At 53.4% G+C, this 24,601-nt stretch overlaps 7 protein-coding genes across 7 annotated transcripts; 4 read left to right on the forward strand and 3 right to left on the reverse strand.

The window, feature by feature from the left end:
* Positions 1 to 113: 113 nt before the first annotated feature.
* On the forward strand, positions 114 to 1,150 carry CLUP02_14836 (uncharacterized protein; the record flags this gene model as incomplete). The annotated part of the gene is made up of 4 exons (XM_049293762.1): positions 114 to 164; positions 503 to 655; positions 742 to 885; positions 977 to 1,150. The coding sequence occupies 4 exons, from the start codon at positions 114 to 116 to the stop codon at positions 1,148 to 1,150; spliced, it is 522 nt and encodes a 173-aa protein (XP_049150908.1).
* A 1,679-nt stretch (positions 1,151 to 2,829) lies between these two features.
* On the reverse strand, positions 2,830 to 4,154 carry CLUP02_14837 (uncharacterized protein; the record flags this gene model as incomplete). Its single annotated transcript, XM_049293763.1, has 5 exons — positions 2,830 to 2,911; positions 3,048 to 3,513; positions 3,578 to 3,656; positions 3,697 to 3,948; positions 4,035 to 4,154. 5 exons carry the CDS (start codon positions 4,152 to 4,154, stop codon positions 2,830 to 2,832), a joined length of 999 nt encoding a protein of 332 aa, XP_049150909.1.
* A 3,363-nt stretch (positions 4,155 to 7,517) lies between these two features.
* CLUP02_14838 (uncharacterized protein) lies at positions 7,518 to 8,568 on the forward strand (the record flags this gene model as incomplete). Its single annotated transcript, XM_049293764.1, has 2 exons — positions 7,518 to 7,597; positions 7,749 to 8,568. Coding segments are annotated over 2 exons (900 nt in total), but the record flags the coding sequence as incomplete, so codon positions are not given.
* Positions 8,569 to 9,149: 581 nt separating this feature from the next.
* On the reverse strand, positions 9,150 to 11,417 carry CLUP02_14839 (SH3 domain-containing protein; the record flags this gene model as incomplete). The annotated part of the gene is made up of 4 exons (XM_049293765.1): positions 9,150 to 10,019; positions 10,076 to 10,507; positions 10,594 to 10,771; positions 11,368 to 11,417. The coding sequence occupies 4 exons, from the start codon at positions 11,415 to 11,417 to the stop codon at positions 9,150 to 9,152; spliced, it is 1,530 nt and encodes a 509-aa protein (XP_049150911.1).
* A 1,436-nt stretch (positions 11,418 to 12,853) lies between these two features.
* On the forward strand, positions 12,854 to 15,130 carry CLUP02_14840 (uncharacterized protein; the record flags this gene model as incomplete). Its single annotated transcript, XM_049293766.1, has 1 exon — positions 12,854 to 15,130. One exon carries the CDS (start codon positions 12,854 to 12,856, stop codon positions 15,128 to 15,130), a length of 2,277 nt encoding a protein of 758 aa, XP_049150912.1.
* A 147-nt stretch (positions 15,131 to 15,277) lies between these two features.
* On the reverse strand, positions 15,278 to 17,915 carry CLUP02_14841 (uncharacterized protein; the record flags this gene model as incomplete). The annotated part of the gene is made up of 15 exons (XM_049293767.1): positions 15,278 to 15,314; positions 15,481 to 15,601; positions 15,657 to 15,810; positions 15,909 to 15,997; positions 16,085 to 16,202; positions 16,334 to 16,387; positions 16,470 to 16,505; positions 16,654 to 16,728; positions 16,796 to 16,835; positions 16,891 to 16,951; positions 17,043 to 17,141; positions 17,251 to 17,318; positions 17,405 to 17,565; positions 17,737 to 17,781; positions 17,838 to 17,915. The coding sequence occupies 15 exons, from the start codon at positions 17,913 to 17,915 to the stop codon at positions 15,278 to 15,280; spliced, it is 1,236 nt and encodes a 411-aa protein (XP_049150913.1).
* Positions 17,916 to 17,970: 55 nt separating this feature from the next.
* Positions 17,971 to 24,438, forward strand: CLUP02_14842 (tRNA-specific adenosine deaminase subunit TAD2; the record flags this gene model as incomplete). Its single annotated transcript, XM_049293768.1, has 19 exons — positions 17,971 to 18,028; positions 18,076 to 18,114; positions 18,272 to 18,380; positions 18,493 to 18,587; positions 18,648 to 18,712; positions 18,772 to 18,818; positions 18,896 to 18,913; positions 18,960 to 20,487; positions 20,539 to 21,394; positions 21,466 to 21,504; positions 21,570 to 21,639; positions 21,749 to 21,895; positions 22,097 to 22,322; positions 22,402 to 22,427; positions 22,501 to 22,629; positions 22,669 to 22,734; positions 22,808 to 23,402; positions 23,468 to 24,197; positions 24,254 to 24,438. 19 exons carry the CDS (start codon positions 17,971 to 17,973, stop codon positions 24,436 to 24,438), a joined length of 5,028 nt encoding a protein of 1,675 aa, XP_049150914.1.
* Positions 24,439 to 24,601: the final 163 nt, after the last annotated feature.

Raw genomic sequence — 24,601 nt, forward strand, 5'->3', positions numbered from 1 at the left:
GGGGACCAACTCATATCTTCCCAGATTTTCTTGACCTCTTTTTTCCTAGGTACCGAGGACGCGCTGGGAGTTGGGGGACTTGGAGGGAATCCGGCCGGTTTGAGACAAGCAAGATGGCGATCAACCTGTTTGTGTCTTTCCCACACCCTAGCGCCCTCCTCGTGGTGTGATTAAACCAACTGGCGCTGCTACCCTTCCATCTGACCCTGCCCACCTTAAATCACCTTGCTCGACTTTAGGTTGGTGTCATCATTACCTGCCAAGGTTGCCTTCACCACTACGCCTGTTCCCGTAGAAGAGAAAAAAAAAACTTCGTTCGCAGCAGCCTTAATTTGAATAAGACCCCCCTCTCCCTTCCAGCCTACCCTGGTGAAGCTGCCACCATCGCTCATCCCAACCTCAACTCATCGTTCCGCTAAACCAACACTTCCAAATCCGCAAAAACTCTTACCCAACACATACGACTCCTCCAATCTAGCCGTCAACCACTGATAAAACGTAGTCCGAGATGGGCCTCTTCGGCATGGCAGCGAGCTACCTCGCCTTCTCCGTCCTCCACTTCTTCCAGTTCGTTCTGGCCGTCACCGTATGCGGCCTCTACGCCGTCGACCTCAACCGCGCTAGAAGTGAAGGGAGCTACACCGACGGGAAATGGGTGAGAAAATCTCCTATGCTCCAAAAACAAAAAAATAGGGAGTCTCGGATGCAGAAACGAGGACTAACAACGCCCCGAAAAAACAGGTCTTTGCTGTCGTGGTCGGCGCTCTCTCCGCCGTAACGGCTCTGCTCTACTTCATCCCCTTCATCCTGCGCTTCGCCATTGTCTGGATCTGGGATGCCATCCTCTTCATCCTCTGGATCGCCCTGTTCGGTCTCTTTGGCAATGTACGTACACCGAAACCAGTTCCCTACCTATGCAAACCTACCCACTGCCCTCTCTCGCCATAATTACTCATACTAACTTTTGACCTGCCAGATGTACATCAAGGAGAACGCAGAGGGCGACAGCGGCATTCAGCGCATGAAGAACGCCGTTTGGGTCGACTTGGCCAACGCTCTTCTCTGGCTCATCAGCGCGCTGGCGACTGCCGCCTACTGGTGGAGACACCGCGAGCGCCGCACCCGCTTCACTGGCCGTGGAAAGGTCTAAACAAACAATACTCAAAGCGAACCGTGGCCTACTTCACCAGGGGTGATAGAGCTCGTCTACTGAGTAGATGAAAGTGGGCATTGTGCGAGTGTGTGGTCGAGGTGAACGCTCGGGATCCGGTGATAATGTTGTTACGAGGCCGGTGTTCTGGAGTATCTTAATTCTGCCGCAAACACGATACCAAAACCCTGGCGAGGTTTATCTTGTATTTTTTGCTTTCTTTCCAATTCCAATCCTACGAGAGACCCTAGAGTCAGCCGCCGTCTTCGGACACCAGATGTCCGATTTGGCTGTGAGGTTAATGAGAAAAGAAATCCGTGGTTGCCGACTTACTTGCTCACCATAGGCACATAATAATACTGTCACCATATCCCTTGCAAACATGTTCCAGACTTGAGAAACAGTTGTTATCCACGTGAGATGCCAGAGAGATTATACCGGTGACTAGACCTGCGTTGAAAAGAATCAAGTCACGAATAGATTACTGAAAAACAAACGATGCTCAACCTGACGCCCGTCCGTCTTCCTTAGCCGGGGCCGGCCGGTACTGACACGGGGACCGTGTGTCCCCCCTTCGAAAACCCTGACGACTGAATCGTACACGCCGCGCCGTCGTCGGCGCCGGCGTAGCTGTCCCTGCCGGAGGTGAGCGGCCCCGCGTTTCTGCCTTCCTTAGAGTTTCGATCCTCCCTACAAGATCGTCTGTCTCCAAGGGGTACTCTACAAGAATGCTGCGCCTCAAGTCCCTTTCATCCGTCCCATCGTGGACGGCCCCAGAAACCCTCAGGGAACTCTTGAGCCGAGTGCTGTACCGTGCGGTGGGTGCATGAAAACGCTGTCTCCATCTAGCAATGCACAGCCCGGAGGTGTTCCTCCTAAATCTAGCGTACCAGAGCCGTTCTACCGCTCTTTGGACCAGATGGATGCAGTTGACTGCGTGACTGCCAGGCACGCCAGGCCCGGCGCCTCAAAAGTCCTACATAGGAAAAGCAAGGGGTCCAGGGGTCATGTTTTCCAACCCCGCAGGCACTAAGCAACGTCGTGTCTCCGCTGCGCTGTGACGTAGTGTCTGTGGCGACCCTGACAGCCCGCTCGTCGCTGGTTATCTCTACCAGATATCGGCGAGGGTAGCGCGCTTCAGAAAAATCCGGCCAAACATTCTTGAATAGGCCCAATGCACCTGAGCGGCCCTCGCGTTACAACACTTTAGAGACTGGAAATTTGGGCCGCAAATACTAGCGGAATAAGTCCGTGACGGGATCTAAGAGGGCATTTGGTGGCGGGCATCATTGAGGCTTGACCTTCATCCCACCGTCGGAGAGCCGCAAGCGGGATGTAAGCGACGGAAGACCCGGGGGGGGGGGGGGGGGGGGGGGGGGGGAGGGTGGGGGGGGGGCGGGGGGGGGCGCCGGGGGGGGGGGGGGGGGGGGGGGGGGGGGGGGGGGGGGGGGGGGGGGGGGGGGGGGGGGGGGGGGTGCCGGTGCGCTTTGACGTCTCCTGTTATAAACCCAGAGCGAACGACGATAGTGAAGGCGGCAGTCGGCAAAGTGAGACTTCAGTATCGACCAAAGCCGGGAAACCCAGGGTATAGGAGTGAGCCGACAGGACTCGCCGTTTCGCGGTGCCTAGCACCCGCTGTATCCTTTCACGCTTCTAACCTTGGGCAAGAAATCGACCCATTAAAAGCATCTGCGGCCTTGCGGCTGTTCAAACTTGAGAAGGCGGAAGCGATCGGCGGCAAGATCAGCACAGTTTTTGCTGCTTCCGATTCAAAGCCTGAAAGGTCAAGCCCAGGACATGCATTGGGTGATTGGATCACGGCCCATGAATGAATCAAGTGGGCATCCCAAGACCCTCTCAACCTCTGCCTCTGTTCCTTCTCTAGCGTTATGTACACTAAGACGAAAGCCTCCGCTCCCTGTCTCTCCCAACGTGGGCCCCGCCAGTGGTAGCAGCGGGACGGAGTGAAAAGTCATAAACGCCCGACGATGCGGAGGTTTCATCGGCTAGGACCGAAAGCCTGAAGGCGGAGGGGGTTGTATGGATACTTGGACCGTAGCAGAGACAATGCCGTCCATATGCTGCGACAAGTGGAGGAGAAAGCATGAGGGGTAAAAGAGACAACTGCTGAACGACACGTTTGGACGACGGTCGGTTTCTGTCGAGCAGGCTCCGGGTAGCCAGTGCGGAAGCGTTGAACCGAATGTCTTTTATCTCTCCGTCCAGCGCGGGTCGGCTTTCAGGTGGCCCAGTCGGATCCTTTGCAATGGAGCTGCTGGGCTGGAGAAGGCTTTCGATCGCTGTTGGATGCCGCAAGTAGTTAAAGACAGGTGGCAAATGGTGACAGTCTGAATCAGCAGCCACTATTACATCCAGCTCGACAGGAGAATAGTCTTGTAGGAGAATAGTCTTACCTCCATGGCATACATGCGTGGAATTGCCACTTGCCCGCTCGCGCAGCCACAGGCTCTAAGCCATGGGTATCAGGATTGATAAGAGCGACCTTCTTTCGTGTGTGTACGAGGGCTCATCCGACTGGATGTCACAGGCCTCGGTGTGGTTCTCGTCAGGCTTGGAAACCCGGTGATGATCGACATGAAAGATCGACGGCAGCAGTTCCGTGCTAGCTGGATGATTTGGCTCCTGATGTAAGTCAAGATAGTGTAGGTTAAGCGGTGAAAATGGCCAACCTCAAATTTGCGGCTGAGCTCCTTGCGCAGCAGGAACCTCAGATCGCAGGGTATACAGGCTAAAAGGAGCTGCCATGTGAATGTTGTCACGGGGAGGCTCTCTAGCATCTGCCTCGTAGTTGTCATGCTGATGACGATACCACACGAATACTAAGGTACCTTGCTGCATGTGCGATCCAAAGATAGGTACGCACTCTACGTCGTAAGTCAATGCAGGTGAGAGGGAACTTTACCAAGGCACCTTGCGGAAAGACGGTGCCTGCTCGATCTTGGAGATGAGAACCGAAGAGCACGTTTGTCGAGATACCTACCATGTGGACCCTCGAATTGATAATGCACTTACGCAGATGGAATATCTAGGTGCAGCCAAACAACAAGGTGGTTTTGTGATACAAATTGAACCATGTTGGTTATGATACTGAGCCGACCGGACTCTAAAATTCCAAAGACGTTACTTATTCCACAATGCTCCGGACATCTGAGTACCTAAGGTACGGTCCCTTCCACCTTGCGCGGCTTTATCAAGGTACGTATTTCGTTTGCGGCACTCGGGTCCGACGGTTTTGGACCCCTCCAATACGGTCACCTCAACGGCCGAAGCAAGATAAGGTGCCCGGAGCAGTGGAACGGCCAACCTAACAGTCAACGGCCCTTATTAATAACCCAATGGAAGCTAGCAACAGAAGACCCTCGAAACCGTTTCCCCCTTGCCTCCCTCATTCCGTTTGGTCGGTCTCCGCATCTCGCACCATCCCACCAAAACCCACACACCATTTCGAATGGATACCTTCTGAGATGTGAGATACTCCGTAAACCCAGCAAGACCCAGACGCCAACACCCTTCCACGCGCCTTCGTCGTTGATCCTTCGATGCCATCCATTGCTCTTGACCCTTTGCAGAAAGATCATCTCTTTTGTGCTCGAACATAGAGGACCCTGCAGTCTGCCCAACACGAGTACCAGCCTGTTTCTGAATGCAAGCCGAGCCCTGATGAATAAAAGCCTCCAAGGAGCGAAGCATTACTTTTACCTTCCACTCCAAAAATAGCGGCTGCCTTTAAATCCGTCAACACCCTTCCTTCCTCAACTACAACACTGCAACTACTACTCCGACGAAACTTGGCCCCTTCTACACGAAACAACTCCAAGTCAGCAACAGCGACTGGTTTCCTACCACAGCCAGTGGGCAAAGGATACGCCAGAGGCACAAGTTCAAGCACATCGCAGCCATTCATTCCGCAATTACAACAGGGCCCCTGTCAGGTCGAAATCCATCACCTGCAACACGGAGGGAGGGGACGAAAGAGCGACTACTGTCTCCCTCACCGCACACACATGCCCTTGCTCTTACATGATATCCACCTCCACACAGGCCTCACATATCCACCAAATTACCCGCTTTCTCTGGTCTGATCCTGCGCCCGTCTGGCGACGTGCAGTTAAAGAGGGAGCCTTGGAAGCCCATACCCGCCAGCACAGGATTCCAACCTCATTCGGTTGGCTAAGAAAACGAACGCACGCACATCTCATTCTAGACGAAGGACGAAGACGAGGACGCCGACACGCCGCGCCCGCATGAGCCTCAACCTCATCTAGTCAAGCTTCCATTTCCCTTCCCGCCTCTGCTTATAAACAGAGTCTGCGGCAAGCACCTTACACGACAAGGGGCACGGCACGGCACAGCACATGGCATGAACAATAATCGTCACAAGCACCAGGAATCATCAGGAATCATCAAGGAGGAATCAACCATGGCGAGTCTGGGTCGGTCGTTCAAACCACCAGCGTACCTGCGGGCGCGATCCCGACCTGCAATGACTGGAAGAACCTTGTCCAACTCTTCAGATATTTCGGTCGTCTCGACAGGATCCCGTTCCGACGCCGATGACCTGCTCATGTCTGGGCTCAATACGCCAGCGTACGAAAAGCCAAAGTCAGGACAAGATGGGTTCAGGATGTCAACGGCCACCGAGTTGTGCTCTCCCAAAGGTATGTTTCAGCTCTCTGCTATAGGTCGGGCCACTATTCTATGCTCTTTTCAAGTTTATCAGTTTCCCACTTTTGATTTATCTCCAACTTCAGCTTTGAACCTTTCCCCCGCCTATTCCATGGGCTTTCAGTTCACTGTTGCAGGCTTGCCCCTAGGTGTCTCCTGTTTGTCTGCTCTTTGGTTGTCGCACTTGGGGCTGTGGGCTGTTCTGTCCCTGTGTTGTTAATTTCGGTTGATCAATCGGTCGCTGTTCTCTGTCATGCACTCCGGTACCTGCACCCAGCCGTCAATGCCCCCCCGTGGACCGCAACGTCGGCGCCGACAAGGACGGACGTTGGCGCCCATTGCCCAATGCTTCAGTGAGCCGGTTTACTACTTTTGTCCCTAGACTTGTGACAGCGAGTCAGGAAGGCTAGTCGGCTAGGGTCAAATGACGACGGCGCAGTGCACCGTGGCACCGTGGCTCGCAGCTGGTCTTGGAGACTAGGTTGTCTTGGATTTCCTCACGACCTTTTGTCCCTGGAGTTACAATAACTGCCGAGATGAGAGGAAACCCCTCCGTTCATCGAATCAGAGGGACAGGACCGAGAGTACAGCCTACAGTCTGAGCCAGTCAAGAGGGAGGGCGGAGAAGAGGAGATATGGCCTCCCCGATGAGCAGGCGGGATGGACTCCGATGAGCAGTGAGTGGCCAATGCCCCTCACTAGTGACCTCAATTCAACGCAACACCGAGTCGCCGACTTGCCGATGACCACCATTGGGTTAAGGTACTCTCCTGATGGCTGCGTGTGCGAGTGCTTGCGTACTGCGAGGATGAGGTCCTAGTAGTGCTTACGTTGGGTTCGTTTGCTCGCTCCAGCATGACCAGATACGGATCACCACTTCACACCAAAGCCCTGAGAACTATGGCATTGTGTGCAAAAAGGCCCAAGGCCTTCCATGCCTGACGTTCCCATAGCTTTGGGCTGTGCCACTGGAATCAGGTGGTGTCTTTGGGGCCATTAGGGAGTGGGGATGGCGCGCCACTACGTTGTCTTCTGGACGCACCAAACGCTATGTCGGTATCAGCATGAGGTCCCTCCACTGCGTTCGGTCTGGTCCGCGCCCTCTTGGAGACTGAGGAGCGGAACTGACGCGGTGAAGTAATGGGGATGCGATGCTTCCATCCAGGCTGAGGTGGTGGGGAGGGGCCGGAGGGGCTGGGACGCTGGGTTGCCGTTTGGGGACTGGTCTGCTAAGCGGCGGCCTTGGTTCACTCGGCCGGGACGGACCCTGCCCGCCAGATGGCAGAACATCGTCATCATTCACTCTCATTTCTGCTATCGACGGGGTCACCCCCGGCCCTAAGCCCTTTTTCCTCACCTCTCCCAGAAAGTTCGTTCCCGTCTCGCATGGCCACCAGGGACCCTTACAGTTGCGTCATGCACATAGTGTGTTTTCCTTTCTCTTACGCAGTCTTTTTTTTTTCTTTTCCTTTTTTGGCCCAAGACGCTTGATCGGAATTTTACACATCCATGTTCCTTGCTTAGGTTCTCAAGAGGAGGATACCTTCGAGACTAATCCGCCCTTTGGCTCTTTTTAATAGGCGAATCGTCCGCACCATGTCTTCTCGACCTATCTGCTCTTCAATCTGCACGATACAATCGAACTCGCTCAATTCCTCTTGACCTGTCTCCTACGACTAGTACTCTTCGAAAGATAAACTCGGCACCTGCCTGCACGCCCACACCTCCCGATCCTTTGTCAGCCCGTGGCGACCTCTCTGGGTGAGTTCTAGTTTTCTTTCCCGCCGCCACCTCAACGTCTTTCCCGAATAAGCCAACCTTAACTCTCTACTCTTCCACTCAACTGTTTCTCAAAATCACTGCATTTTGGTGGTGAAACATACAGTGCCGTGTGCTAACACTGAAACCACAGTGGTTACTTTTCGTTCCACGAAGATCCCAAGGGCTCTACCTCTGGCCCTCGCCCTCAACCTCAATCAACCAGAACCGAGGGTCGATTGCCTAGACACAAGGCCGCTTCTCTCACTGTCGACTCCTCTTTTCAAGCCGACCTCCGTGGCGCTTCCCGATCTGCAGCCATGGCGCCATCAATCCATCTCTCTCCTATGAGCACTGCCGACCCTTCAGGCTCATCCGGCGTCAACACACCCGTTACCTCGTATATCCCCAGTGGCGTTCACGATACATCCTTGCCAATGGGCAAGTACTACCCTTCGAACTACGAGCGAAACAGCAGTCAAGATGGCCGCATAGGACCTTCTGGACCCCCGAGCCGTGTATCGTCAACACGATCAGAAGGTCACATCCCAACACGCGAGGCCTTCAGGTCATCCTCACGACAAGACTCCGAGGTCCGCCGCAAGCTACAACAATATCAACGAGACATGATCGCCCAGGCGAGACTGGCGGCGAGTGAAGTGCTTGGAAGTTCACCAAGTCAAGTCACCGCGGCGGTTCCTAGCTCCACTATTACCTTGAATGGGGTACCCTTGACGAGTTTACACCATATCGGAAGCACCGGCGTCCACAAACCCATCTCACCGAGGCTTTTGCCACTAGGAAGCCCGGGGCCCGTGACGCCGATGGATCTAGAGGTAGGATTAGGGCAGAGTGGATATCTCGATCGGGGTCGCAATGATGAGATTGCCCGCGTGTTACGGGCCGAGGAAGACCGGATCCGCCGTGAGGGAGCAACTTCGCCGGCGGTGGAAGCGGGTCCGCAAGTTTTCTAGAGTGGCAAAAAAATGATGCCAGTACTTGTCGGTCAAAGCCACGGTGGCGTGGTTCATCTGGGGCCACATTACCTCAGTATGAGGACGACAGAAGGCAAGGGGAGAAAGATACGCAGCAAAAAGAAGAAAAAAACGACAAACGGAATGGAGTCGGCAAGATTAAGACGATCGTTCATGGTTATGATACCCTCTGGTTATTACAGCAAAGCTGAATTTTTTTTCTTATTTAGGATTGGGGGGAACAGTATAGTTTGGTTATGCCGGCGGAGGATGTATCTGAAGCCGAGCCAGCCATCTGTAATGCATGCATGGATTGCGGCGTTATCTCTACACTCGTTGCGGGATTAGATTCGTGCGGGCCATCGCATCGGTGTTATTCTTTCCTACTCCGCACCTTTCGCCCTCGCTCAAGATGAGACAGAGAGGGCGGCGGATAGACTAGATGGGGAGGAAGGACAAAATGAACAAGGCACTACTTCCACCTTCACATTTGTTTAGTACTTCATGAATGCCCCTTGCCGATATGTTTGAACGATATCGTTCTCCCGGATATGTGAAGATTTCGAACTCATCATCGGGCATCAAGCAGCTTTACAGTAGTTGGCAGGGAAACTGCCCCGTACGCCACCTATCTCGCCTACCCACCAATCCTGATCTGTGTCTGTCTTTTTGATGATTTTGATCATATCTCCCTCGTTGAAACTCAGATCTCCGTTGCTCCCTGCGAAGTCATATTGGGCGACGACAAATTCTTCCGGCGCTTTGAAGCGCTTGGCTGGGGGCGGCGGTGGTGGTTTCTTCTTCCCTGCCAGACTCCCCTGACCGGGGACGAGCCCCGACTGGTGACCAAAATATTCGGACTGGGTACGTGAGTATGATGGCGACACGTTGGGGGAACCCTGGGTCTTCCCAAGAGACGTGGCGGTAGTGAAGTCGGTTGGCAGTCCGAGCTGAGACCGCGAGACATTCGTGCTACTCGACTGCGGGCTAGGTTGAGGTGACGGCTCCCTCGCCATAGATGGACGGCTCCCTCCGTTGTTTGAGGGGATTCGCATGGTCCGAGGGGTCGGTGTTGCACCCTCGTTCATGCCAGAAGGCGTCCTACCCAAGCCGTTCCGTGACGATGTTGATGTCTTTCGGCCCTGGCCGTCGTCCCCTACCCTTACTGGTTGCCTCCAGTTCTTGCCATGTGCTATGCAACTGATAGCCTCCACCTCCTTCTGAATTGGTACAAAAGACGCTGCCCAGGTTGATATCACGCTGTCCATTGGGGGTGGGGGAGAGGGAAAGTCGTGATCTTCGCAGTAGTTGTGAAGTACAGTGTAATACAGCCCGAGAAGCCTGTTTTGGATCGTAACATGGGAGGCCAGAATATGAGGAATCAAAGTGAAGACGGCCTCAATGATCGGAGGCAGAGCTTCCCTGATGTGACCGTCGGCAACTTGGAACTCCTGCGACCATGGTTCGTCAATTTCAGAAACCCAGATCCGCGTGATGAAGTACTTACCTCGGACGCGCAAGTCATCTCGAACTCGGCCTTTGACAAAGCAGCATCTTCCTTCGGCGTCTTGCCGGGCTTCTTCTGGAGCTTCTTGACCTTTTCCTGGGCCTTCTCATAGTCCAGCCTCTTGTTCTCCCGCTGCTTGATAGTCTTGCGAAGGGGCTGAATGTACTCATGGGCCTCGGTAGCAGGGCCAATGACCTGCTTATCGATGGCCGTCACTTCTTCGGTCAGTTCGTCCTTGAGGTCAGAGTAGGCGCCGCTAAGCTTGAAAGTGCGATCGAGCTGCAGCTGAGGAGTTTGGACACTGGGGCGGCTATGTCCCTCCGAGGCTCCCACAATTGGGTCGTACAAGCCCTCGTACTCCTTTACCATAGCCCACTGGCTAGTGGCCATGGTGACCCATGCTTCACGGAGAGTCTTGGTGTTCTCGATAATCTAGCAACACGAGACCCATGAGTTAAGATTATATCACACATATGTGAGAACCTCATCGGGTTGAGATGATTGTGAGAGGAGGGTACCTTGACTAGCAGTTTGTCCGCATCTTCATAGTCGTGTAAGACGGCAGCAATTTTGGCATTGTCCCCGGGGCCCTTGTTCATGAGCTTGCCGAATTGTCTCTGCATCGACTGCATCCTGAGGCTGAGTAGCTCGCAGGCAGCAACTATTCCGATTTCGGGGACGAGTAACAGTGCAGTGCTACACTCGGCGAGGCGCAAGTGGAGCGACGGACAGGCGAATGTTACCACTTTTCCAACACCTTAGACCAAGTGGTGAAGTATGGCGACGAGGGGTTGGCCGTGACCTATGGGCAGCGTTTGGCGAGGTTATGTCGCAGTGCTGGTCGGAAAATGGAGGAGGGGTTGGATTGTTGGGAGGAGTAGGTCAAGCAAGAGAGCGTTGGTGGGCAGACGAGTAGTAACGGTTCAAGCTTGCCGACAAGCCGTGTTCTCGGGATGTTCCTGCCTACCTATGTGAGGTTGGTAGGACTTCTAGGTAGGTAGATACTCGGGTGAAGAGCATCGAATAAGGCTGTGCTTAGCTCCCTACCTAGTGTGGTTAGCTGAGGTAGCGGTTGCGTGAAGGCGGGATGTGGAGGATGGTTACCTTTGGATTGGTGACTGGCTAGACCTGACGCTGGATGGGAGGGCGTGGAAGCGGAGAAAGTTACGAACGAATCCTCAGTACGGGGAAAGGATAGTTCTTTTAGCACTTCAAGGAGGGGAGCCGAGCAATTTGGGGGACGGGATTAATTACGCCAATCTTTTTTGGCACAAACGGGAAGCCCAACCAACCGGGTCAGCTTCTGGAAGTGCCCAGGATACGCAAGACGAAGCTCGGCCATTGTGGAGTGGACAGATATCATGCTGTTAATTCGTGTCGATGGATTCTCTACCTTAGCTATGTGTCATTGCCGGGTATTTGCTCTGTACGAATACAGCTCCCACTGCTACCTTAGGCTCAGGGTAAGGTATTTAGGTATCTTTCGAACCACCTGTATCGTGTCACTGTCCGGGGACTGAAACAAGGAACAAGACCGAAGATATGGCAGAGCAGCCCCAGGCCGAATAACATCGAGTCGCTGCCAATCGATGGAAGTTGGTTGAGAGTCGTGTCGCGATTGCCTTGGACGAGACCAGGAGATTCCCGTCTTTCTGATCAACTTGGCCTTTGACCCGCGCAATACAAACCCTGGAGGCCATGATGAATCCATGGTGCGAACCAGCAGGCAACCAAGCCCCCCAGGCGGTGAGACTTGAGTCCTACGAAGTTGGTAGCTTTGTCGTGACCCTGTGGTGGCTAAAGTACAGCGAAGTACCAGAGCTATGGCCGGCTGCCGGCACTGCTTCAGCCCACCCGGCTTCCATCATAAGGAGACAGCCAAGGCCCAGTCTCAGTCACCCTGCCCGCTTGGCGTTCAGACGGGACTTGACGGTACCTAAGCTGCCCCGCCATGAAGTGTCAGCTACCTCAGCAAATCCCAGGGGCAAAGGGAGGTAGGTATCCGTCAGGCAAGGTACGAATACTTTGCAGATGAGGGGACATCGGCAGCCCATGAACACATGTGAATGTTCGTGCCTTGGCTTTCCCATATTGGAGGATTGCGGAAGTCTGTCAGGCTGATTTCTCAGACCAGAATTCAGAAAGCTAGCCACGACGTGGAAAAACGTATCGCGCCAACCCAACTGCCTAAGCTCTTTTCTCAATGTTTACGCGTGCTGAGCGCGTCGCTAGGTACCTATTCCATACATTAAACCCATACTGAACCAGGAAGATCCCATGAAGCCCTGAAAACTGAAAGGGAAGCCGCGGGCACCGTCTGAACCTAGCACTCCTCCCCCCACCGGGTCCCTGACAGACGACATCACGTCAATTTCCTGCTCGGTGGACAACATCCATTTGAAGATTGACGCCTTTTTCACACCCTCATTATGATGTGAGCGGGGTGAGTGCATCATACACTTCTAGTTTAGGAAATTATCTCTTAGCTGCACCCTCTTGCTTGCTTCACTTGATTTTAGCAACGGAGGTATTGAGAAGGAAGTAGGCAACTCCGGTCAAGGAAGGGGCTGGCCGGACCAACTGGACCGGAAGTGCCAATCATGTGACTTGGCGTCTCACCTGGCCCTTTACGCGCGCCAAACTTAGTCGCGTCTACCAGGCTTCACCTCTACCTTCGACAGTGGGTAGGCACGGCATGCATATCGCTATCTAAACTTATCTTTACAACAAGCAGCATGCGGCTCGTTGCCTTGGGCCGCGGCTATCGTCTTGATCACCATGCCTCTCGCCAGCCTTAACAGCAACCAGAATAGCCAGATGGGCTCTGGTCTCCCGATTGCCGCCCCAGTGTTGGAATACATATGCCTCTTCACCCACGATCTGAAAAGAAAACAGAAAAGATGGCAGGACGGTCGCCTGAAATTTCATACGTTCAACAAGCGCATCATGATCTACGATGAAAGAGGGAATTTCATCGGCGATATGCACTGGCGGGAAGACTTCGACTTTGGTGAAGGCGAAGAATTCAACTTGGAGCGCGGAGCCGTCATAGTTCAAGTCGCCGAGTGTATCGGTAGCAAGGACCAAGACCTGACTGAGCTCCTCGACAAGAGAGCCAAGGATGTTGAACAGCGACATGCTCGCTCTGCCGCAAATACAGGAAACCAGCCTCACCCACCCACACGGCCATCAGTCCAGCACCCCCAAGCCCAATATCGGCAACGCCATTTGTCTGACGTCTTCACTACTCCTCGCGGACCACAGGGGAGGGCCGTGATCCCAACCACATCGCCATATGAAGATCGGGTGATGGCTCAGCAATCTTCGAGTCCCCATGACGAGACTCAAAGGCCCACCAAGCGGAGAAGGAGAGAGATATCGCCGCCCAGCAAGTCAGGCTACGCCCAAAACTTGTTTGGCGCAACTCTCAATCTATCGTCTTGGTCGGCGAGCGCCCCGGTGCGAAGTCAGCCCGCATCGACACCGAGAAGCGTTGCTCCCTCTGTGGAAGCACCACCTCGCTCGGTTGTTCCAAGCAAAGGCGTCAACTCATCCAGGCCAAAGCCTTCTGCAGTCGTTGATTTGACCAACGATGATGCAGTGCCAGCGAGAAATGTCACGGCCTCGATAACATGCGAGTCAGAGATTCCGGCTACAAGTAACACCCGTGCGTTAGCAAAACAAGCCCCGCTAGGTCAAAGGCCCTTTAAGAGGCCAAGCACGCCTGTCCGCAGAGATGTATCAGTGGAAAGAGGCGTGGAAAGAGACGTGGAGATCACCGAGAAGCCTGGAGAGGTGCTGGGCCCTAGCAGTCATCAATCTGAGAGTCGCCTCGAAGCCCCGAAGCAAATAAACTCAAGAAAAGGCAATAGGAAGTCGCAAGACGGCATACAAGAAGCTGCTACACACCGACTAGATGATCGGCCTGACAAGGGCGCCATGCCTCAACCTGTGCGACTTCGTGCTCAAGCAACGGCAAAGAGGAAGGCGCCAGGAATACACGAACACTTCTCGGAGAATGAAAGCACCTCATTGATACCAGCAGCGTCGGTACCAGAAAGGACTTTGGTACCAGGTGATGAGGCTGAAGATCCAGAAGAGCCAAAGACCAAACTTCGCATCAAGACAAGAGAAAAACGCGGTCTGATGGTGGTCGCGAGGAAGGCCACCACGAAGACCAAAAAATGGCAACTGAGTTCACACGCAAATGGGTCAAACCCGTCAACATCAGATGGACAGGTCATAACGGATGCCCTTCCTTCGGAACTTACTCCTACAACGATCCCTGTTTTGCCCATAGAAAGTTCACCGGGGAATTCGGCCCATGATGGCTACACAGAAGCCGCTCCGAAGGTTGATGTCAGGGCCGATAGAGTGCAAGACTACAAACGACCCGAGGAGATGGCTGAGGATTTGGTTCAGCCTGAAATCTCCGACGAAGAACGTCGTCAATCATCCGGACACTCCTTGCAGCCAGCGCGGACGCTAAGGACGCGGAAAGCTCGGCGTAGCCCGGACCGGCAAGACGACGTGGAAGAGGTTCACGTCAATCCAGGCCCGCGATTAGCATCTCTAGGTCGAAGGACTGTAAAGAGTAAGGAAATTATTGGCTCGTTCAACACAAGACCGCCTTGCAAATACCTCGAAACTTCGGCCGCGACTGCAGCGCCTCAGAGAGAAGCCCCCGCTACGACTAATAGTCATTCCGAAGCCAATTCCTCGGTTTCTAAAACACCGGATGGCATTGGACAAGCAGAAGCCATAAGGCTTACCAGAACGACTCGGTTAGAGAACCCAGCAACGAGGGGCCGGAAAGCGGCACAGAAGTCAGATGCTATGGGCGCTGTTCCAGAGCCAGTCTTGGCGGCCAACCTCGACGCAGCTCTCAATAGGAACCTTGGCAGAGTTGGCAATAAATCAGAGGCAAGGACTAGCGCTGAAGTCGGCGTGGTGGCCGGTGAGCCCAAAAAGAAACTTCCTGGGTTTCAAAGGGCAAACGGAGGTCCCTGGAGCAAAGAGGCCCACGATTTGTTAGGATGCACAAGACCTGGGTGATAAGGCTAGCAACAGAACAGGGCGATAAATTTCGACAAACATATAGATAGGCAAGTGGAATCATGGAACTCCCTCGATCCCGACCCTCGAGACGCGGTTTTCATGTCGCATTCCTAGGAGACAGATCTCAAGGATCTCGCACGCGCCTTACGCTTGACCTGGGAAAGTGAGGATATCTTCGGGACTTCGTCACTGTCAGCATTGTACTGTAGTATGAAGCTACGCAGGTACAGAACGGCGAAAAGCGAGTACCTAATTTGGATTGATCCAATGAATTTATATATCCCTACATTAAATGGACTGGATGCGCCTCTATTTCTCGAGATCGAGCTCAACATGCTGCCCGCAACATCAGTCCTGAGTCGTTCCCCCCTCCCCCGCAGGTGGCAGCGAAGTGATGAATTACACCAGAGACTCCTAGGATGCGGGAACTAGCCGGGTCAGAGCTGAGTAGAAGGTTCCTTCCAGCAGCTGAGATGAACGGGGGCGAGTATAAACAGTCCAGTAGCCTGTAGATTGGGCAGACCCCGACAACGAATGCAGAATTCATCGCTCGCCAATAGGTGCGAACGCCGCTCATCGTCCTGGTGAAAATATTCGTCTCTATTAAGGATTGACCCTGTGAGACTCTTGGTCGATACGTTTGTACGTAGTTGTCCTTCGTTGAATATACTCAAATGCTGCAAGGCACACACACCTCTACGGCCGTATGAAAGTGATATACGTATACTACATAGATCGACTGTTCATTCGAACGAGCTGCAGAAGTGAAGCTCACCTCAAATAACGGTCGATGGAGGGGAGTATGCCTCGGTGTGAGGAAGTTGGAGACCACGTGGTTGGCAGTGAGATATTGGCCAGATGATGCTATCAGGACATGTCCATCCCTCCTCTATATGAGATGTTATGAGCCCTTTCCGTAAACTGCCTTGCCCCGTGCAATATTTCACCTACTCGAAACAAAATGAAAAAGCTCAGCCCCCTCACGGGGGACCTCCGCAAATCCCTGGAATCTCTTACCAGCCTCAGGTGTAGCGATGCAGCGGTTTTTCACGAGACTCAAACTCGCGACCTGTGCAAGCGGGGTAATTCACTCGCGTTTCCCCCCGCTATTTTACAGGCCTTGGTGACAATTCACTGTTCTCTTGTTCATCACGGTTCGTCACAGAGGTGTCTGGAGCTGTGTCTTCGAGGTCGACTTACATGCTTGGGGCTGTTGGCCGGCAAGCTCCCAACCACCTCATCGTCGAGCCGTGGCTGGCATCTAGTGGTTAGCGTTTAGGGGATTCGAGCGAATGATTATAAGCATCCCAGCCTTGTAAGTCCGGTACACGGTTACAATTAGAATCAAGGTTCCCGAGAAGGTTCGCCAATTCTGCACACAACGAACGAGACCGCATATACCGGGATAGCTTGGTAACGAAGATAGCACACACTTAACTACTGCGACTCCTTCGGGACAGGAAGCAAAAGTCGCATAGGTCGAGGTACAGACACGGTCAGCAACACACTCAGTCTCCCACCGACTCTTCCCGTTTCCACCCTTTTCCTAGTCTGATTACAACGACCAAGCCAGCCATCATCCAGCTATGGCAATACTGGAGAATCCGTTCAGTTCTGAAACTTGACATGAAGAATCCTGCGCAAAATATATCGAAATTGTACGTGGCCGTTCAGGTGTTGCACCTCCCAGTTGTCGACCACCCTTGACCAGTTTTGGACCGAACTTTATTTGCTATTGTGTGACTAGTGATAGTGACCTGCTACGCAGAATCAGGTGCCAGGCGGATCTGAGTACCTTGTTATCGAAAAGAATGAAACCTTTGTGAGTGCCAGATGGATCACTTCTACGATAAGTATAGAGATTCAGCCACCGGGGTTTGCTGTGATTCCGGTTCAGCAGGTCCTCAACCAATGCCTTCGGTAAGGTATGTGAGGGCGGCTTTACGACATGGGTAGGATAATTCATACGGGACCAAAGTTCCACGCAATCGCTCCCATTCCGTGGTAACTGAGTCTCATCATATTGTCCACTCATTCGAGTTCTCTTCAGCGACGGTAAATACAGAAAGCAGATCTAGGTGAGTGAAGGAACTTATATGAAATAGTTTCCCTCTTACTTCCGGTATCGATCGTCCCGACTTCACGACATGGGTAAATTGGTTCGGCTGGCACGAAGCTGGCACGGCTGGGTAGTGAACATTACAGACTGCGGACTAGAGCCGAATGGAGCGAAAGGATTCCCTCGAATCCGAAGGACCAGACTAGCGTTACAACGGCACGCCCATAACACAGCAAAAGTACCGTGCTTGGCCCATTTGCAGAAGACAGCCATTCTGTATTCGTATTGTGCTAGCTGGTAACACACCCCGGCTGCCTTGAACCAATTGGGCGAAACCAGCCACACACTTGTCAGCAACCGGGCAGATTCCGCTCTATGTGTGGTGGCATTGGCAAACCAGAGGTGGAAAGCCTCGAAAGGTGCCTTGGAAGCTTAGCCCCGTGAGGTTCCGGCACGGAACGGAAGGTAAAATAAAGCTTGTGTACTCTGTACTGTGTACGGATACCTTGATTTCCTTCGTCTGGAGGTTCTAAGCCTCATGTACCTGGCATGACTTGGCATTCTGGAGTCTTAGGTTGTCTCTTTCCAGCTAAGGGATTCGTGGTATGTGGGGTTTACCGCGCACCACCCCGCTTACAAGATCACGACAGGATCCATTGATATCCTATCAGCCTCCTCAAGTGAACAGAGTATGTTGTGCTGCGTCCGGGGAACTTTTGGCATCATCTGTACCCGTACGTCTTCCTCCCGGGGTCATCGTGCATAATACAGGGACAGGATGTGTATGGGATACCTTCAGGTACGTCGTTGCTTGTGGCAGGAGCTTGTGAGAGCAGGTCAGTCAGACCTCAGACGGATTATGACTGATTGTCTGAAGCCTCAGGCGGCCGCCATTGGCTATGGGTTGAGTCACCAGGACCACGTGACCTGAGATTGGACGTCGTTGACCAATAAGAGACGATTATACTCGCCGAAAACCCAGCGCCCGGCTCACAAGTTGTGGGGCATATAAGCCAATCATATTCCTTTAAGTGGGCCTCTTAAGCCGTATATGCATCTCTCATTGGCCTCATCCCCAGACACCGTCCGCACTAAGCTAAACCGCTTTCATCTCGCCGACGAGCTCAATCAAAACCACCGGCTGCGCCTTGCTGGGGTACCGATGGACAGCCAGTTGCGGCCTCAGCAGTGAAATACCATCCATGACTCCGGCCTGGCTCACCCGCTTCCCTCTCGAACTTCTCTTTCCAATCTTCAATACTGAAAAGCCGAATACGTCGATTAGCAGACCCGAGTGAAGCTACTCCAAAGCTGGAGAACTTCCCTTGATCCGTCTCTTGTCCCGCAACTTTTCCCTTCAACAACACCCCATCAGCCAACTTAGGAGGAATCCAAGTTGCTGACAAACTGCCTGCCCCTTGCAAGCTTCGTCTCCAGAGACAATCTCCCACCTAGTATCATCACCCGGTTTACACCAAATTCATATTGGAAATCGCCTCGAACGAGAGCTTTCTATCAAGGTGAGCTTTAATCTCCATACGACTTGGTGTATCAAAGCGATTCCCAAGGCAGCATGTAGTTCCTCGGTGGGAAGATCTGGGGATTTAGACACTTCGCCATCACGATGTATCTTGTATCACTTTCACGTAAAAGCAGACAAACCCCCCCCCAAACATCGTCCTACCTCAACTCGACATGTACAGAATTCCGGGCAGCTTGATGTAGGATATGAGACCGGCCAAACAATTACTTACCCACTCTCATTAGCAAGCTTTCAGCAGACTTGGGAAACAATCCGGTCTTAGTTACTGCAGGGATCCGATTCCCCGTCACCATATCTTCTACATTCCGCCGCATACCTTCCGTAGCCAACACTATCAACGCAATGTCCGGCGTGATACGAAACCAGTCTACCGCTGCCTTCCAAGGCTTCTCTATCTCTCAGCCCTTCCTTGGCGCGTCTCTGCAGTTCTACCCTGAGATGGGCACCCAGGAACTCGACGACCTTGTCAACGCCTACCTCCCCGGCTCTGCCTCCATTCAGGAGAAACGAGCTACCGTCTCCATGGACTTCTTTGCATTCTCTCAGCTCACTGGAGAGACCTTCAAGTACTATCCCGTTGCCAGCGATTCCAGCAGCTCCGCCATCTCCTCTGCCGGATCTAGCCCCATGCAGAACTCCAGCAGCAGCTCCAACTTCGTCTCCCCTGTTATTTCTGACTGGTCTTGGTCTCAGTCTACGCCCGGCTCAGCCTCTGCGTCTACTCCCGCGTCCCTCAGCCAGGAATCCGTGTACTCCAAGTCGTCCAAGAGGGCCGCATCTTCTGTGACAAAGCCCCAGGCTAACGACTTCTCCCACCTCCCTGGGATGAAGATCATGACAAAGGATGGTCGCGATGTCACAAACTCTGCTTCTCGCGGTTGCAAAACCAAGGAGCAGCGTGATCACGCGCATCTGATGCGCATCATCAAGGCATGCGACGCCTGCAAGAAGAAGAAGGTCAGGTGTGACCCTAGCCACAAGAAGCGCACCACCACACAAGCACAGGGTGCGGCCGCGGCTCCAGCGCGGTCGGCGAAGAAGGCCAAGACGTCGAAGAGGGACTCGCCAGTAGCAACCGAAAGGTCACCACAACCAAGCACATCATTTTCAACACCAGCATTGTTCACAGAGCCCTCACTCGCGGACCTCGACATGCTCGATATGGCAGATTCTTGGGAGTCCTTCGTTCAGTTCGATGACGAGCCCGCCAACGTCGCGCCTTTCGAGTACGACTTCTTCTTCGACCCTGCGGGACACCTCACTCCCGAGTCAAGCCAGTCTCCCATTACTCCCTCGATGGTATTCAGCCAGTCTCGGAACGGCTCCGATGGCCTACAAGACGTGGTTGTCAGCAAGCCATTTACCGACGAGCTCGATGTCCGGCCACCGGCGCTTCCTTACCTGGACTCTTCCCCACGCATCAGCAACTATGTCGACTTCAACCTCTACTCACCCGAGCCAAGCTTCTTGGACGACGACGTTGCACTGCTCAGTGACATTGGTACTACTATTACCACCAAGGCCCAGAGCACGGTGTCTCAGCGCCGCAGCTCACCTCAAAGCGGCGAGTCGTCAGTTCAGCAACAAGTGCACCTCGGTCGCTCTCCGACGGCACCAGATGATTACTTGGCAGACGATATCGGAGTACCAGTAAACCGAACTGCACTGGGAGGAACCAGCGTCGCGGTCTGTCGTCACCGTCACCGTCCATCGTCTGTAGCAGTACATGCTGGAGTTCCGGGCGCTTTGATGGTAAGCATTCCTCACACGATACAACCTGAACTTATTCTGACATTTGAACAGACCGTGTCTGAGTCTCAATTGAGCCTATCCGACGTCAATGCAACATCCCGCAGTGTACGCTCACAACGACCTGCGGATCCAGCCCTGCAACCAAGCTCGCCACAATTACTACCACTGCCACATGCCACGTCCCGCGCTGCGGTCAATTCTTCGGGAGTACATGTCACCGCATTTGGCGGCGTACTGCCAGGAGTAGTTGGCCGTTTACCAACGTCCTCAGTCATTGCGCCCTCACGCTCCTCGACCGCCGTCGAGGAGGCGTCTTATTACGCGCATATCACGAGGACAATCAATGGCGCCAATGGCCGTGGAGCAATTATTAGCGGAATGTCCAGCAGCGTCTCTCCGGATGCTCAGCTCCAGCTTGCCACGCCAGAGTCGTCAGAAAGTCGTCACAACACCACACATAGCGTCACCCGTTCCTCTGCTGGCGCCTTTGTACTAGGCGGGGTACGCATTCTGACGGGGGCGGTTGCGGGTGGTAGCTTGACATGCAAGCGCCGCTCTCTCGTCGACTGGCTGTCCAAGTCGCAGTGCCTGGTATACGTGGCACTCTTTGCGACTGTACTCGGGTTGGTTGCGCAAGTCCTCATGGTACAGGCGTTCGCCGGCCGATTCATTCAACTCGCTATTGGCCTAGCGATATACAAGGTCTACCACTTTTACTCAAGTCTCTATGACTCGAGACCGGAACAGAGCCATCTTGGGACCGCCACGTCAAAGCCGCAGGGCTTGAGCGACGGCGCGAGGCTTCTCTCCCGTGTCAGCACGAGACTACGACGTACCTGTCGACAGAACCAATCCGCACAAACCCCGGTCAACGGGGCGCGGATAAAGGTTCTGGGCCTCGCGCAAGGTCTCTCATGAGATCTTGTGTCGACCACCTGCGGCTTGGGCTAATGGCCCTGGCTTGTATGGATATGATAGTTGTCGTAGTGTTTTTGTTGCTGTCTATTGGGAGCGTTGGTTTCTGAGATACCCCTCTGTTTTTTGATGAGACGTGCATTCTTCACGAATGGCATGCACGTCAGCTATATCATCGGGCAAGGTTGTGTTCTGTTGTACAGGCTGGAACCAGTATGCTGGACACGGAGCAGTTGCGTATGAACTGCTGTATAGTCTAGTTGAATTTGGTGGTAGCGTCGTACGATATAATATAACTGCCTTGCTCACACCTCTTCATGTTGACTTTCGCCCGACGTGCACTCAGTGTATACGGACACGACCATTCCAAAGCTGTAGAAGGGCTTGCCAAGGACCTCGGACTTCAGATTCGTCCTTCATCTCAACACGAACTTGAGTACCCTGAGAAGGATACGTTCAAGTGGTCAGTGCCACCGTTTGACAGCGGGGTCACGTGATACCATGTGTTCCCACCTAATGCAAACTTCATTCATGGCAATAGGGTAGATCGGGGCCAAAACTGATTCAACCTTGGCTCCTAAAAAGCTAGGGGTTTACGTGACTAACAATACTCCTTTTCCATAGTGAGTAGCAAGCCAGGCAAATAGTTTTATTTGCTTTATTGTCTCGAGCGACGTGTGCTGACTACAGCCAGACTGAGTCATCCTTGTTTGTCACTCTGCCACTTACTTGAAGTCCTGTTCAGGGCAATTCTTAAACAACAAGCGCCCAGTATCGCATGTGGTTTCAGTTCAGGTGCTCTTCAAGGCTTTGGTCCACACTTCGTTTCAATAGGACAAGTATTGAAGGACAGCCTTGCCCTGGACTTCTGCAATAGAGTCAGACAAGGAAACATACAGAACCCTTCTGACACTCGAAAAGTCGGTTCTTGCAGTCTTGAAACTTTCCCAGTCAAGTGCCAACAAAAGCCCTTGACAACCCAATTCATTGTTCGAACAGGAAGAGCAGCGACAAAGGAAGCTCTCGTGAGAGACGCAACTTCTTCACAGCTTACCCGAACCTACCTTGCCTCGGGTGTATGTCTACCTGATCTAGTAGGCCAGGGATTCTCCAAATACAAGGGCAGCTTACAACATTCTACATTGGCCTGTATCGAAATACGCTATACTTTGCGTCGGCCAAGAACCTCTCGGTCTCTTGTCTACTTGACGAGACTACCGTAGTCCAGTCCGTTGCTGCGGCTCTGGTTTAACTCGGGACACACAGAGCAAATATCCCCCATTCTCATTTCTTCGGGAAGGCAACGATTGTCTACATCTCTGAAGTCGTCAAGTGCTCTCTGCACCTTACCTTAGTGCCAGTCGTACTGCGTAGCTTGAATCCGTGAAGGTTCTGTGGTACCCAGGGTAGAAAGGCATGCAACAAGTTGGTTCCTTCCCAAAAAATTCACCATGAACGCTCCTGCCTCTTCAGATGCGCCTCCAGGTGGACCTGGGCCTGAGTCTGGGCCTCGAACCGGAACACAGGACAAAGATAGAGGAAAGCGGGCTTCGACAAGCAAGTTCCTGCAAAACATATTTTGCCGCCTCAAAACCTCATTCACCCCCAACTCCAAATCACCATCCTCTTCCTCACCTACCTTAGCGCCCTCGTCCCAACTACCAGCAACAAATACCGCCCAAGCACAGCCAAGCCAGGCAGGGCAGACATCAGTGCAAGAAGACGCAGAGATGGCTGGCGTTCTTACTCGACACAGTCAGTCGACTGAGCCTGCGCTGCCTCTATATCCCTCCAGCAAGGCTCCCGTTCCCGCTTCGGGAGATGACAAGGAGAACCAGCCCAGCGCCCCGGTGGTCTCCGTTCCAGCTCCGGCCCTGAGCCGTATGAGCCTGGAATCCTTCGGTCGGCCGAGATCATCAGCCTCCATCCCCCAGACCACGCTCACACCTCTCAGCGAAAGGCCTATGCACCAGATGCTAATGGATCAGGCATTGGATATGGTAAGCAGCTAGACCGACCAGCAAGTCCCCTCATAGCAATGGAACACCCCTAATATCGTATCCAGGCTCGACTAGCACTGCGCACCAACGAGACGCCCGTTGGCTGTGTCCTTGTCCACAACGGATCGGTCATTGCGAGAGGCATGAATGCCACGAACGTAACCCGGAACGGTACCCGCCATGCTGAGTTCATGGCATTGTCTGCACTGCTGTCCTACCGACCCAACAATAGTGAGGAGGCCGTCGAGGCTCAGCTTCGCCAACAGGCCAGCGAACGTTCCAAAGTAGATGTTCCTGACGATGAATCGGATCTGTTCCCGGATGACGACGAGTATGTCAGGAAAGGTCACCTCTACCCTTACGGCCAGAAGCTTCATCTCGATCCTCGGGTCGACCGCTCTATCGTCAGAGAGTGCACTCTTTACGTTACAGTCGAGCCCTGTGTCATGTGCGCCGGACTTCTTAGACAGCTTGGGATCAAGAAGGTCTACTTTGGCGCTGTCAACGACAAGTTTGGTGGAACTGGCGGTGTATTCAGCATCCACAAGAACTCTACAGACACCCGCCAAGACCCCAACCCAGTCACTGTTCTCAGGCCGATCCAGATCAATGCATCCAACGCTCCAAGGCCGGCAAGCTCTGCGTCGGGAAAGAGTTCCCTCAACAGCAATCGTCCCGCGAGCCGAGGTGGCGATGGCGGAAACGTCGAGCCAGGTTTCGAAGCAGAAGGTGGTTGGGGCCGCGACGAAGCTGTCGGTTTGCTGCGGAGATTCTACGTGCAGGAGAATGGAAGAGGTAAGTCGTTGATTAAAGGGGGCCATCGAGAAGCTGTAAGCTGACACCTTCTCTAGCACCAGTGCCGCGCAAGAAAGAAGGCCGCGCTGCTAGGTTGGCAGCCATGGAACAAGCTGGAGGCGAGGGCGGAACGCCTATGCCATCCGAGGCTTTTGACGTCGCTGACGGCGACGACCAAGGTGCCGCTGGTAATGGTGCTTCAACCGTCTCCAATGGCAGTAAAGAGAGGGACGAAGCTTGAGTGCACCGCTGAGTATTTTCAAAAAAGCCGCACGCATTACATACTACGGGGATTGATCATTACATGGGGTTATCAACACTGATGGGACGATCCACCATTTATCTTAGATTGGTTCTATTGTACTTTCAACGAAAGGCAACTAATAATAGACGAAGATGCATCA

The sequence above is a fragment of the Colletotrichum lupini genome, chromosome 8 (genome assembly GCF_023278565.1).
Source record: "Colletotrichum lupini chromosome 8, complete sequence".
Classification (NCBI taxonomy): Eukaryota; Fungi; Ascomycota; class Sordariomycetes; order Glomerellales; family Glomerellaceae; genus Colletotrichum; species Colletotrichum lupini.